We start from the raw sequence: 14625 nt of genomic DNA on the forward strand, positions 1-14625 counted from the left end.
CAAGTTGTTTTCTTCTATTGCTCTAGAGTTCTCAGGTTTCACTTGTGTCTGGAAGCAATTTATTATGAGGAGGAAGGAGAAACCTCTGAATATATAATGAAACATCAAAGTGTGTGTCACAACTGGGACCAAAAGCATGGACCTTAACAATGTGTATGGATAGAGTTTTGGAAGGTTTTGGTTCAGGAATGTAGTCTCAGAGACATTTGGTGGGGTGCATCTTCTGATTTTGGTGAAATGGACTATGTATTGAGGAAAGAAGAAGGATGCACGCCAGGAAGGGATAAGAGACTTCAAAAAGGTCAGATAAATTTGGTTATGTTTAAGAAGTGAATTTTAACTTTTAAGGTCTTCTTCAAAGTAAATCAAACCTCCAAGCATTGTAAAATGTGTCCTTCATTACATAGAAATATAAAGAGTTAAGGGTGAGTACATCACATGCAATTTCAGTATGACATAACCTTACATAAAGTGATACAGAACAAATGAAATATAATCATTTTTGTCCAGCTTGTGAAGTACTGTGTTATAGAAATCCACTGTTTTTCAACTACATAATTTATTCTGGGTAGTGACATTTTAATTTTAAATAAACAGCAGCTGACAGCATGACACTAGAGTTGTTAATCCAACTATTCTTGTGCCTCATGTGGGTGTTAGGCATTAAACTCACTATTTGCCAAAACATCTTACCTGACAATAGAATCAGAAATTGTTTTATTTTAGTAGTAGTTTGGGAACCTTTTGGTGCCAAGATTTGATTGTTGTAAAAGATCAATGTTTTGACCTTCCAGCTGCTTTTTTCCCTTACTGTCACAAATGCATCATTTGAGTAGTAAACATTCTTTATAACCATTGAAGATAAGATGATTGTAATGTCTCCTTTTAGAGGCTATTTTCTTTCCAGAGAATATATTGATATTTATACTCCCAAATTTCAGAGTGGATTTTAGATCCCCATAATCTCTGTTTCCAATATTGTATTATGCTAATGATTACATCCTCATCTAAAGCTCAGTGACTGTTCTCAAAATGTGAACATGTACTAGATGTAGCTTGAAATGAGAAAGATATATTCTGAATTGGTTTTAGTATCCATCTATTTCAGCATTTGTACCACATTGGAGTTGGGTGAAAAAAAACCCCACAATTTCTTTTTTTCCAAAATTTTAAATTAAAAAACTCAAACAGCTGGTGGAAAACGAGTAACAACACTGACAAAATCACTTACAATTTTTTTCATGAACACTTTAAAATGTTATAAAAAAATGTAACCAGCTCTATACTGCCCTAACCACCGTAGTATCAGAGTACTACAAACATTAGTAAGAGAAGAGACAGAGAATCCTATGAAATAGTAGATCCTCCTAATTCCCACACTGGGGCATGTGGCCCTGATTCTGCAACTTATTCTCCATTTTTTGTCCCAGGGCAGGTGCAAGTATCCACCATTGCACTGTAACTTGCAGGAGCAGGGTCTAAATTAGCAGTGTCATACTGCGCAGCACACAGTTCATCACAAAATCTCAACAAATACAGTGGCTGATATTTTACTTTTAGTATTCTGTTAACATTTTGCAAATAAACATATTGACAAGTCAAGGTTTTCATTTTTTTTCTTTCTTTTTTTAAAAAACTGAAGTAGAAATAATGCTACATCTCCAAGCCATAAGAAGGTTAATATGAGAAAGTGACGGCTGTAATACATAGCATCTAAATCCTAATTTAGCTGGGTGTTTAAAATTTTAAAGCAGCATCGTTGCATGTGAAGAAAGGGTGCGATAGCTTTAAGCTACATCAGGATATTTACATTTGCAGTTTAACTTAAAACTAAGTTCAAATTGAATTTGAATCACCTTAAGGGAAAAGATTACATCTGAACCTTTTACCAAACCTTATTTGCAGTCCCTAAATATATTGACTGAACCATCTATTACAGTTCAGTTTTCCAAGTCTTCTATTTTGGGTCATGATACAATTGAGAGTGGCAAGCACGGCTGCTGGTGACGTGACAGAATGTATTAAAAACTGTTGTATAATATTGCCAGATGAATTTTCTTTGCTTTTTATTCCGAATCTGTAACAGCAAAATACAAAACTTAAAGCTAGATAGAAAGATAGAAAAAGTGTGTGCGCACATGTATGTGTGTAGCTCTTTGTACATTTTACATACAACAGGAAAATACTAAAAATGTATTTTTGAGGGAAAAATCTGATTCATTGTCAAGGCATTTTCCAACTGAATGAAAAGCAGTTTATGCCTTTGATATTATCACTTTCTAGCTACAAAGTTCAAATTACTGTAGACCCAGCAAGCCCATAGGCCTTAGGTCCAGGCTAGTTTAAAATAGAATACAACTTTCTGAGACATTTTGTCTCTAACTTGATTCTACTTAGTTGTATTAATAGTGTGAAGTATCAGCCAGTCCCATGTGAGGGAGGGGAAGACCATGCTACTGGTGAAGGTGGGTTCTAGCTGCATAGTCATGGAGACAATTGCAAAGACCAGTGGTCCACTTCTAAGTTTCTGAGACTCTGCAGGATAGTTCAATTGTAACCCAAAGTGTTCCTGAACAGCACACTTTCTGTGAAAGTTTTGGCGTCTGTGATATTCTAGTCATGGCGAGGGTTACAAATAGTAGAAACTAGATTTTAATTTTGAGAATGCCTTTCCTCCCATTTTCTACCAATGCAAAGTTTTGTATTCACATAAAACCATACTCTGTAATGCTGCTTAGCTCTGGTATGTTTTGAGTATATTAAAACTATGCTGTGCATTAAAATCATACAGAGATAGGTACATTATATTTGCAAGATTTTGCTATTTACCTTTCAATAGCATTCACTATTACTATACTGATACTCTTCTAGGAATGCTATAATTTTAGGCATCTGTGGCTTTGCAGGAATGTAATACAAGGTTGCAGAATATAACGATGTGCAATCCTGTGGGATACCTATGCTATTAATTTCAATTCAGATATGCCTGTTAGGTAAAATGTTAATTTAGTGCTCTCTTCCTTAAAATATATACATACAAAATTACATGCACAAACTTTGTTAACAGAAAATCAAGGTTGAAATTTTATGTGGAAAAATGTTGAGGAATTCAGCAACCTTAAGGGTAGCAACCTGACATATATGCATCAGTAAGTCAGAGGTTTTAAAACTATCCTTTATGAACCAATTTTATTCTGTGGAGTTCCTTATTGTGCTGTTCAGAATTATTTGAAAATCCTGTGAGGAAACAGGAGGACAGGTCAACCACAAAGCAGTTAATATTACTGCACATATGTTATAAGCTGAAGAAAATCCTTTTGTAATGCATACATAGAAAGGAGTAGAGTAAGGTTGCTATGGGAATGCTAACTCCTAAATTCTTGGCTTGTGCTAGTAAAATAACAACTGTAACATTTTGTTAATGCTAAGTTTTGACTATATTGTTGTGTGTATTTATAAAAAAATGATAACGTGGGTGAGAATAATTTCAATGTAAGGAATAAGTTTCATAGGAGATTGAGAAGCATCAAATCTGGGCACAAAAAACAATGTATGTGCCCACAGATTCCACTTCTCAAAGATTTCCAATCTAAATAATGACCTGAACTATCTTGCATAGTTTCTGAGAGCTGAAAAGTTCATGGCACTATGGTGCCTGGCTAGTGACTTTTAGTTCATTGAAACCCTGGAAAAGGAGAGAAATAATTAGAACCAATTCTCCCACATAACACTGGAAAGAACTACAGTTAGGCAACCAGCAAGATATTTAAATTGCATACACGTGATAAATTGAATTTATCATGCACACTTGAGCACCTAAATTTCACTCTGCCCACTAATCGATCTCCCCATTATGTCTTCCAATAACATTCTAAATCTCCAAGTTTCAAAAAGTCTCAGTTAAAAAACAAACAAACAAACAAAAAAACCTTGCACAACAATGTTTTGTTTCCTCCAAAAATTGGAATTCCATTCCAACCTCCACTTCTTTAAGATCCATGATCGGCAATATTCAGTCCTGAGCTAGAGACAAGGTCTGATGTTTTACAAACCTGCAGAGAGAGAAATTGGAACTGAACACCTCTGGAAAAGGGAAAATCCTATATTTGCAGTGGGACAGACAACACTTGCTTCTAGCCTTGGAGAGTCCCTGATACAATTATTTAATTGGGATACTTTTTATGTAGTGAAAAGCTACTTTAGGTTATTTTATAGGTATTTTTGTTTCCCCTTGAGCACTATATATTTGAAGTTATGGCAGCTAAATCTTTGCAAGTGGAGGGATGTAAAAGTTAACCCTATATATAAAATAAATAGAATTAGCTGAAAGCCTGGGTGTAATTTGTCAATTCCTGTGAAGCCACAGTGACTACTGGAAGAAAATATTAGGCAACTAACAAAGTATACAAATATAAAATGTGCACACCATCAAATTACAATGTAAGCACATGTGAGAACTATGGCTTATATCACCTAGCTCAGACATACCATTCTCCCTCTCAGTTGTTTAGACCCAGCACCACTCTGATGCTTGCTGCTGCCTGGGGCCTTAGGTGAAGACAATGCTCAGTGGTGGGGTAGGTCTCTGTCCTTAGCCCCAAGACTCTTGCAGAGAGCTCTGCCTGCGTGCCCAGCACTGAACATTGCTGGACTGGAGGAGCATCTTGCTTCATTGTGATGGCTCCTCTTGCCACAATCCTGTTACTCACAGTCAGTCTGTGAGAGATGCATTTCAACACACCCTACCCCTTGTTGCTCCACAGGGACTCCCCTTCCACAGGCTGGAGGAGCTGCCATTCTATCTCCTCCATCTTCCATATCCCCATTATTATCTTCTGCATTTCCCCCACATACCAATGCACCCCATTTCCCTGCCAGGCCGTAATCTGCATCCTGCTTTCCCCAGTGCCATACTCCCTCTCATTCTCCCCATTCACCTGTCACAGTGTCTCTGCTGCCCCTCTCAGTCCCTGTGTCCTGTTTCGTCTCCTGAATTATGGTAGCCATTTTCCATGTGGGCATAGGTTCAGTATCATTGAAAACAGTGCGAGGTGGCAGCCAACTTTAATATGGAGATATACTTATCATAGAACTGGAAGGGACCCCAAAAGGTTATTGAGTCCAGCCCCCTGCCTGATTTATGCCCCAGATCCCTAAGTGGTCCCCTCAAAGATTGAACTCACAACCCTGGGTTTAGCAGGCCAAGGCTCAAACCACTGAATTATCCCTACCCCCCTCCTAACCCCTTGAGCTATTAAGATAAGCCTTACTTCCACATACAGTTAGTCTGTAGGGAAATGACAGCCATTTTACTGACTTTAGGCCTATTGACAGTAATAGGAGATGGTGACCATTTTGAATAAAGGAAAATTTGTGAGTTGAAAAATGGCTGATAACTTAAAAACTGAATCGTAACAAACTGTGAAGCCCGGTGGTGATCAAACCTCGTGATATTCTGAACCAGTGGTTCCCAAATTTGTTCTGCTGCTTGTGCAGTGAAAGCCCCTAGCCATCCGGTCTGGTTTGTTTACCTGCCACGTCCGCAGGTTCGGCCGATCGCGGCTCCCAGTGGCTGCGGTTCGCTGCTCCAGGCCAATGGGAGCTGCTGGAAGCGGCGGCCAGTAGGTCCCTTGGCCTGTGCCACTTCCAGCAGCTCCCATTAGCCTGGAGCAGCGAACCGCAGCCACTGGGAGCTGCCATTGGCTGAACCTGTGGATGCGGCATGTAAACAAACCCGACTGGACTGCTAGGGGCTTTCCTTGCACAAGCGGCAGAACAAGTTTGGGAACCACTGTTCTAAACAAAAAGAGCTCTCAGCTATGATTGTAGCTATTTTCATCACTTCACACTGACTCAATAGACATTCTAGGGTAAGGTTTCAGGTTGATAGACAGACTGACAATCCGTCAAGATTATTATATAGGTATATTAAATTTTGTAAAACATTTCTACAAATAGATGCTTTGTAAAATATTTGACCTATTCAGAATGCCTGATGGCATGAGAATGAGATCATCCCAAATTCATGCCTATAAAAATTTTATACAACATCATACCAAAAAGTGTTAATGTGTCTGTATCTATATCTAACTATATATACACACACACACACACACACACACACACACACACACACACACACACACACACACACACACACACTTAATGTATTTAATGTACTGCTGTTTGCCCTGTCTAACTATCTGTTGTGCTATATGGAAGACTTTAATTCCTGCTCCCACTCTGTGGGGAGGAATAGGGAAGAGAATGATCATGACTATGATAATATATGTAATATATGCATTGTGATAAATATTTGTTATCAAGCTATTCTCTCTCACTGAGGCATAAGGAATGTAAAACACCAGTTAGTGGTTATTCCTCCATGCCAGAAACTTGAAAATATTGATCTTTGGCTAACTTTGAAAGCTGGGCATTCAGGCTCATTCAAGTCCCTCCTCATGAGTAAGATCATATCCAAACATACTGCTCTTTTCTTTTAATTGAAACTTTTTGTGACTCTTAAATATATTTGTCTCAGGATGGATTTTCACATTTTCAGTTGTTATTATGAGGGTTTTGTTTGTTTGGGGTTTTTTTGGCAATAAAGCAATAAGAGAAAAGTTGTATTGACTTCAGTGAGGAAATGAAAATTTAAATAATACTCATTAAGTGTCCGATTTTACATCAATTGAAGCTAACAGCAACATTCCCATTGAGTTCAAGAGAGTAGTATCAGGCCCTAAAACCTGTGTCTAGGTCCCTATCTCTCCCTGTCTCCACTTCTTCTGATGGGAAAATATTTGGAATCAACTAAATCTATCCCAGAATTTAAACCCCATTAAATTCCTCTCCTACTTTTCTGGAAGTGTTGTATTCTTATATTATTCTCCCCTGTCCTTTGCAATCCCATTTGGCCTGGAGGAAGGTCAGCAACTGTACCTGCAGTGCTAGCACTCCATATACACCACTGAATATAGAAGTTGTGCAGAATAAGTGCAGTTGCTTTTCAAATTTTCCTAATTTTGTTATTTAAAAACAATCTTCCCCACCAAACTTAGCTAAAATAATGCCATATTCTGGACAATGTGCAAAGCATCCTAAGTTTAACTCAAAACTAGTTTTGTGGGGATTTTTGCGCAAGAATTGGTAAGCATTTTGTTAAAAGAAGAAAAGGTTTTGATTGTTTTTGCAATTCCATACATTCTGAAATGGCTGATCAAATTTTATTCTAACTTAAAAACATCACTGTTAGGTTGATATTAGATATACAAAATTTTACACAAAAAGGTACATTTTTAAGAACTTTGTTCAGCTCAGGGGGAAGAGAATGGTGGGGGAGGGAGTTTTATGGCTGGAATGTTCTAGGCACATTCCTGTGCAAAGCTATATCAAACCATGAGTATCCCAGGAGGCACAATGCCTCAGAGGCTACCACACATGAGGAAAGGTTACAAAAAATGGGCATGCTTAGTCTTGAGAAAAGAAGACTGCGGGGGCATCTGAAAACAGTCTTCAAATATGTGAAGGGCTGTTATAAAAAGGAATGTGATCAATTGTTGTCCATATCCACTGAAGGTAGGACAAGAAGGAATGGTCTTAATCTACAGCAAAGGAAATTTAGGTTACATATTAGGAAAATCTTTCTAATGTTAAGGGTAGTTGGGTTCTGGAATAGGCTTCCAAGGGAGGTTTCGGAAGCCCCATCATTGGAGGTTTTTAAGAATAGGTGGGACAATCACCTGTTAGAGGTGGTCTAGGGTTTACTGGGTCCTCCCTTATCACAGTGGGCTGGATTTGATGACTTCCCAAGGTCTCTTCCAGCCCTACATTTCTATACGATCTGGGCAGTCCACATAGAAGTTTAGGTATGTGTGGGGGAGGGTTCTTACACTTGTGAAAGTAGAAATCAGAATGTATCCATATAATAAAGAATGTCCTTTCCCTCAGTGAATGCAGATTTTCAGTGTCTTTATATATAGCAGATTAATTAATAAAACCTTGTGTTGGTGATCAATAGAACTTACGTTGAGGCTGTAGATTTTATGTAACCCTTTTCTATTGCAGGTAATTCAAACTGTCAGTGCCATTGACAAAGATGATCCTAAAAATGGACATTTTTTTCTATATAGTCTTCTTCCTGAAATGGTCAACAATCCGAATTTCACCATCAAGAAAAATGAAGGTAAATATAAAACGTATATAGTGCGGCACTGTGTAACTTATTTTATTTCTCTTTTGCATTGCTTGGTTAACTTCCATTTACTTTACCAATTTGTCACTTGAGCAATTAGAATGTGGTTTATCTGTGTAATGGTACCATAATTACACATCTTCAGCTATTTCCAATATCTGTACAATAGATAAGATGAAAACTAAAATGAAAACAGAATTTAGATCCAGAAAATAACTTCTTGGGTTACATAAAACTTGAACAGAGGGATTTAATTTGTACTATACTTTTATTGATTTTGAGATAGCAGAGAGAGAGATTGTAAAATAAGCGGTTAAAACTATGCTGATAAATAAATATTGAACCCACATTGGCTCACATCTAGTCAGGGACATCTAACTAAATGTTTACTAAATCCCCAAAGGGAAACACGTTTTAAGCCAGCTTGGTGTCTGTATACAGATTTTGACGTACTACTGTTTAACAGGTTCTAACAGCAAAGTCTTGAAGGGCACTTTGTATTAGAATTGCTGTTTTATAGCACTTCTGGAAGGGCATAGTCTCATTGTGTAATACGATAGAAGTGGAATTCATTCATGGTGTGGGGGCGGGGGGCGGGAAGAAGAAAACAAATTCAATCCATTTTACTTTTTTTGAGTAATAAATTCAGTCTGATCCTTGTTCTTGGCACACAGCTATACCTGAAGGTCATCTAGAGAGAGCGCTGGAAATGGTCACAATAATTCTATAAACAGTGCATTCCTAGGTATTCGTATGGCAGGCAAGGGTTTTCTTTCTCATAACATTGCATCCTGTATTTCAGTCTCTATATCATGTTTGTGCAATGATTATGAAGGAAATAAAAACCTGCTAGTCAGCCTTGTTAGTATTAATATGAAATTTGATTTGTGTGTATAAAGGAAATGTATAAACATTTAAGAAGAAAACACCATTTTCATACCAATTGTTACTTCACTGGCTGCTACAGCTAGAATATGTTGGTACTCCTTTGATTAAATATGGCCTTATAAAAAATAAATTTCTGAACCTATTTAAAAGTATCATAGTTTTCTCTTTTTGGATATGTTTATTGTAGCATTATTCACTCTAAGTTTATATATATTCTTATGAATGTATCTTTACAAAAGAAATGAAAGAGTCTTTATAGGACTGTATTCTTAATTAGTACATTCATTATAGAAAATAAAGTGACTAAAAACCCTTCTTCATAATCCAAAATTCATAAAACATTTGAATTAAGTGCCCTAAATATGACGCTCCCATAAGCAGTGGATTGCCTTCCACAGCACGACAAATAAACAAAGATGTTTACATTTCTGTTTTTGAGCTTAGACTATCCGCTCATATCACTAATTAACCTTCCTGCTCCAATCTATTACCCTTTTAAGATTCACTCTTGCTTCCAACTGAAGTCAATGGCAAAATTCCCATTGACCAGTATGGGGCAAGGAGTGGAGCCTTAATATTCTTTTCAACATCCCACTCTTGTGTACAACAGAGATACTGTTTTATAATTAACGTTTTAATAATAATCATCATAAATCCACTACACTTTTTCTTTGTATAACAAATTCATACCCATTAAGGAATAAAAGTTTGCAAATTCCATGTGAGGATATACAGTTACAGCAATCTTTTTGTGCCTAATAACATTATTCCCTTTAAACATACTTATAACATACACCCTTTAAGCATGTTTTTATCAAGACTTCTCGTTGTTTAAAATAATCCAAATTTATCTGCTAGAACGAATCTTCACTTATACAGGAAGGATTCTTGCCAAATCCAAAATTGGGATAATATAGCTGAGGTGAGACAAGGTGTCATATCACAGAGGATATGTCTATACAGACTCATGTTAGTGAGGTTCAGGCTAACATGCTAAACATAGAAGTGAAAACATTGCTCTGGTTCTTGGGTTCTGAAGTCCACCCCCCTCCCTTGGCTTCAGAGCCTGAGCTCCAGCTTGAGCCAGAAAATCCACATTGCTATTTTTAGCATGTTAGTGCAAGCTCCATAAACACAACTCTGTCCACCCAAGCTGCGAAACTCACTCCCAGCATCTATGTGGACAGAGCCATAAAAGCTCCTTACATAGTCAAGCCAGTGAATCATCAATGCTTAAGGATGACTTATAAAATGTTCTCTATCTTCACAGGCAGCATGACTGATTATGCCTGATGAATTTACTCTTTTGTTCCTATAAAATTCAACTCATTGGTCCAAATTCTGCTTTTGGTGTAATACTGCAAGTCAGGAATAGCTTTGGTGACTGTTAGAGTATTTCCTGAGCATTACTAAATGTGGAATTAAGACCAGTGTCTCAGTGACTTCTTAAGCTACAAATGCATTTTTAAAATTATAAACTTACTACATTTATGTTTTCCTTTTCTTTATGCTTATTTAATTTCTTTTTGAGCATTTCTTGCCTTTCTCCATACTCTGTGAAGCACAATGCTGCACAAAACCACCACTTTTCTAGGGTCTTTCTGAAACTGTCTTACTCTCTAATATTGCTTCCTTTGTGCTGCACAGGCATTTTTGGGATTGGCAGACACCTTTATATTTGAAGGAGCAGTAGTTTTAATTGATCTCTTCTCTTGGCACTAGCACTCAACCAATGCAGTTTGACATCTGTTGTGGAAATCAAAGCTGAGTGGTTTTGTTTCTGACAGGGGCATATTTTCTGGCCCAAATAATAAAGAAAGGCTACATAGTCGTATCGGCTTGAGTTTGTTCTTGTAACATACTTACAAAAACCTCTGACTATCAATCCACTTTAATTCATCCCCTTGGGGCTAATATGACTTTTAAGCCTTCCAGACTGTCACCAGGTGATCTAACAATTTGTGAGCTGTCTTAACTGTGCTGCACAGGTGACGAGTGATATTCTAATAGGCTAAAACCTGTCTTTACTAAATGTTTTTAATTGACCTTTTGACATTATGTTGGGCCTTCATTTGCACACAGCAAAACACTTCCTCCCCTCCCCCCCCCCGAATACATTATGTGTTACAGAAATTGGCCAGTGTTCATAGCTACATTTTGTTCCTGTGAAATGATTTACAGGCACCATGACAAGATTTTTGTCTTTTCTATCTGGTAAATTTGCATATTTACAATCTCTTCCATAGACAAGACATCCTGAAGTAACTCATTGGGACCTCTACTGCCTTTTTGATGGCTAGACTAGCAAAGTAATCTTGAACATCATCAGGAACCTCATGCATCTTGCTAAAGCCCATAGAACATCTCTCAGCAAACAATATACAATGATTTTCTTCCATTCTGTCTGAGCCCAAAACTTCAGTTCCTGAGTATGTTTTCTTATCTCCTGTGTCACTGAATGGGTTGATAATTTTTAAATTTAGCAAAATGTGCTGCTGCTGGTGACAGAAAACCTACTGAAAGATAGGCTCACTCTCTAGAACTGTGATGCAAGCAGAGTTGATCATTCTGTTAACTGACCAGATGCATTAAATCCTTCTCTCTCCATCAGATTGGGACTTGAAAATTCTACTTAGTTAACACATAATCAGGTCACCCAATCTTACAAACCATGTGGCAACTTCGGTCCAGGTACCCAACCACGTGAGTCAAGGACAGATCCTAATAGACGGTTGCTAATTATGAGTGTCGTGATTGATTATCTAATTTTTGCATGTCTTTGTATCTGGTTTTGGATGAATGAATGAAATACCTTGAGTAATGCTGTTCTTGCATTACTTCTGACTGCCTCCAAAGCAAGAAATACTGAAAATACTGTCAGGTGAAAACCTGATTTTGTAAGATGTCCAGGCAAACAAATATGTTTAGATAGATTTGGATAAACTCTGACAATGTATCTCAACCCTTAGAATGTTTATCCACATAGGGCCAATCTCCCAACATATAACGGGTCACCAGTCACTATTTTCTGGCACAGAGATGGATAACAAAATGCCACCAATTATTTAGGAAACTGAGAAGGAATTTTGTAGCCTTGCGGCATCACTGAACTGAAACAAGACCTGTGAAAATGAGGCTTTGGAATTTGATTTATAGTATTATGATAAAAGCGTGATCTGAAAAATGTAATTAGAAGTCTAGTGCTACCACATGAACTTTCTTTTGTATTTATAACATAGTATATTGTATATGCATTTACCATTAAGCAACCCCTGTTCTGATTATCCCTATTGTTTAATCAGTCAAGAGCAGAGCCTTATGAAAAAAGTTTTCCCAGGCATTCAAGTTTTGTTTGCAAATGCAAATTGCAATTTTCATTCTAAAACTAGCAAATAAATGTTTGCCATTAATTGGTAAAACTTCAAAATGTTCCTCAAATGGCAGATGTGTTGGGTATTGAAAATATGCCCTGGATCAAATAGTCCTCAAATGTCCAGGGCTGCAGAGGATCTCCTGGCAGAGAAAATGGTGCATTTTCACTGCATCGGTGAGAGAATACATAGTGCTAAACTCTGCTGGGACCCACCAAAGGGCAGTAGTGAAGAGAATGGGCAAGACAAGGAAAACCTGCCCCTCTAAGCACAGAGGGGACCACATTAGGGGCACACATTAATAATCCTGAAAAAGCTCAACAGACATTCCATGTTCTTGATGGGAAGCCCAGAATCTGGACCAAAGTGAATATTGGTGCAGGCGAAGTGAATAAAACCAAGAGTATATATTCCTTTACTTTGCTTTTAAATAGAAGCATCATATGTACTCTAATGAGAAACCTTTCTGTGGTGTAGCTTATTCCTATCAAAATTAAATGTTATAAATAAATGCCATTCTCAATTTCTGGGTAGCCTAGGTACAAAACTTATTATATATACAATAAATATTGTATCGAGACTCTCACACTTATGATTACATGCACCGTTTTCTCTGCTCATACACACACACGCACACACACACACACACACACACACATAATTATCAATGTGTGTGTCTGTCCATGTACACAATATTTCCCAGAATATTCATGCTTAAACGTGCAATATTTTTGCTCCTCAGATTGAACAATTTTAATGTCAGTAATTTCCTCAGTGGGGTGACTTGAAACTGGTAGGCAATGTGCCATGTGGTTAAAGTAAGATAGCCTGTTGTTATAATCAGACCATATATATCACCCAAGCACTAGTTGGATTACATGACATCCTGTGCTTGAATTACTCACTTTATTTAAAACTTGCTTTCCAAACCACCTCCTTTCCATTTATAAGCTATTGTTTCCAAACTATATGAATTATCTGAAAAAGTATGCAACACCTTTGGGGATTGTTTCCCCTCATTTTACTGTCCAAAATGAAGATGCTAAAAGCCAATGTCCAGAACAGATATGAAATCAGAAAATGTTTTTGTTACCTCTATGCCTTCAGTTTAATAAAAACAAAAAGAGAAAAATATATAAATATTCCAACTGTCAGATATTTTCTTTAGCAGCATCTGTCACATGCATACTCACAGGGTAATCTATGACAAAATAGCTTTTGCTCCTACCATAGTAAATCTGGTCGTGCTAATGCAGGATTCTTTCCTGAGTATCATGCTCCCTTTCCTTTCCTTGGTTGGTCTGTCTGTCATCGTCTTTAAAAGTCCCTATTGTGTTTTTGATTGATGTTCATATATAGATAGATATAGATAGATAGATATAAGATATAGATAGCTTGGAGAGTTAAAATATGTTAGCTGAATGCTCTTTCTTTGCTCTGCCTAGTTTGAGAGACAACCTCTAGTACAAATTGCTTTACCAATGACACCATTAAACCCATCACTGCCTATGGATATACAATGCATGTCCAAAATGTCAGCACTCCTATTGTCTTATGCACGTGTGCTATAAATCCTCATATTCCATTGCCATTTCATGTAGTGTTACATGAGCATCAGGAATCTTTGTGGCCAGCTGTCATCCACCCTGGCTCAGATTTCATTTAACAGTGGCAGTTCTCCAAGGGAAGCACATGCTTCCATATTTCTAATGTGTTTAACTATTATCCTCATTTTTATCCATAGTAATTAAGGTGGTCTGCATATTTTTTAAAGTGCATTTCTGAAATGTACCAAATCACATCTCAAGTCATGCTTTTATTTAAAAATCACTGATATGATTGCAAAGCAGTTACTGCAGGTCCTGGTGCCTATAAGTAAATATTTTGCCACCCTATCTGCAGCACCGGCAGTGTGTACATGCACTTAGAATATGAGTTGCATTTTATTAATGAAAAAAATAAATTGCTAAGTACTTGAAAGGCTACTGATCAGAATTTCTTTAATTGCTATGGGCACGATTATGACATCTCAAATCAATGGGACTATTGCATAATGAGGTGCTACTCACTGGGCAGATGCCAGTATTCAGTCCTAAGTAGACTGGATGCTTATGTATTTAAATAATTGAACATCTGAAAATACTTCATGGACACTAGGGTTATTGGGTAACA

The 14625-nt window shown here is 37.3% G+C and overlaps 1 protein-coding gene across 3 annotated transcripts in view; it reads left to right on the top strand.

The window, feature by feature from the left end:
• Nucleotides 1-14625, top strand: part of CDH8 (cadherin 8) — a 211005-nt gene that overhangs the window by 167499 nt on the left and 28881 nt on the right. For 2 of the 3 annotated variants that reach the window (XM_044987732.1, XM_044987733.1), the window contains exon 10: nt 8068-8185. In XM_044987732.1, the coding sequence (XP_044843667.1) occupies nt 8068-8185 (118 nt within the window). Of the gene's footprint in view, nt 1-8067; nt 8186-14625 lie in introns of those variants that run through there. The other variant, XM_044987734.1, reaches the window with a different exon arrangement.

The sequence above is a fragment of the Mauremys mutica genome, chromosome 14 (assembly GCF_020497125.1).
Source record: "Mauremys mutica isolate MM-2020 ecotype Southern chromosome 14, ASM2049712v1, whole genome shotgun sequence".
Taxonomy (NCBI): domain Eukaryota; kingdom Metazoa; phylum Chordata; order Testudines; family Geoemydidae; genus Mauremys; species Mauremys mutica.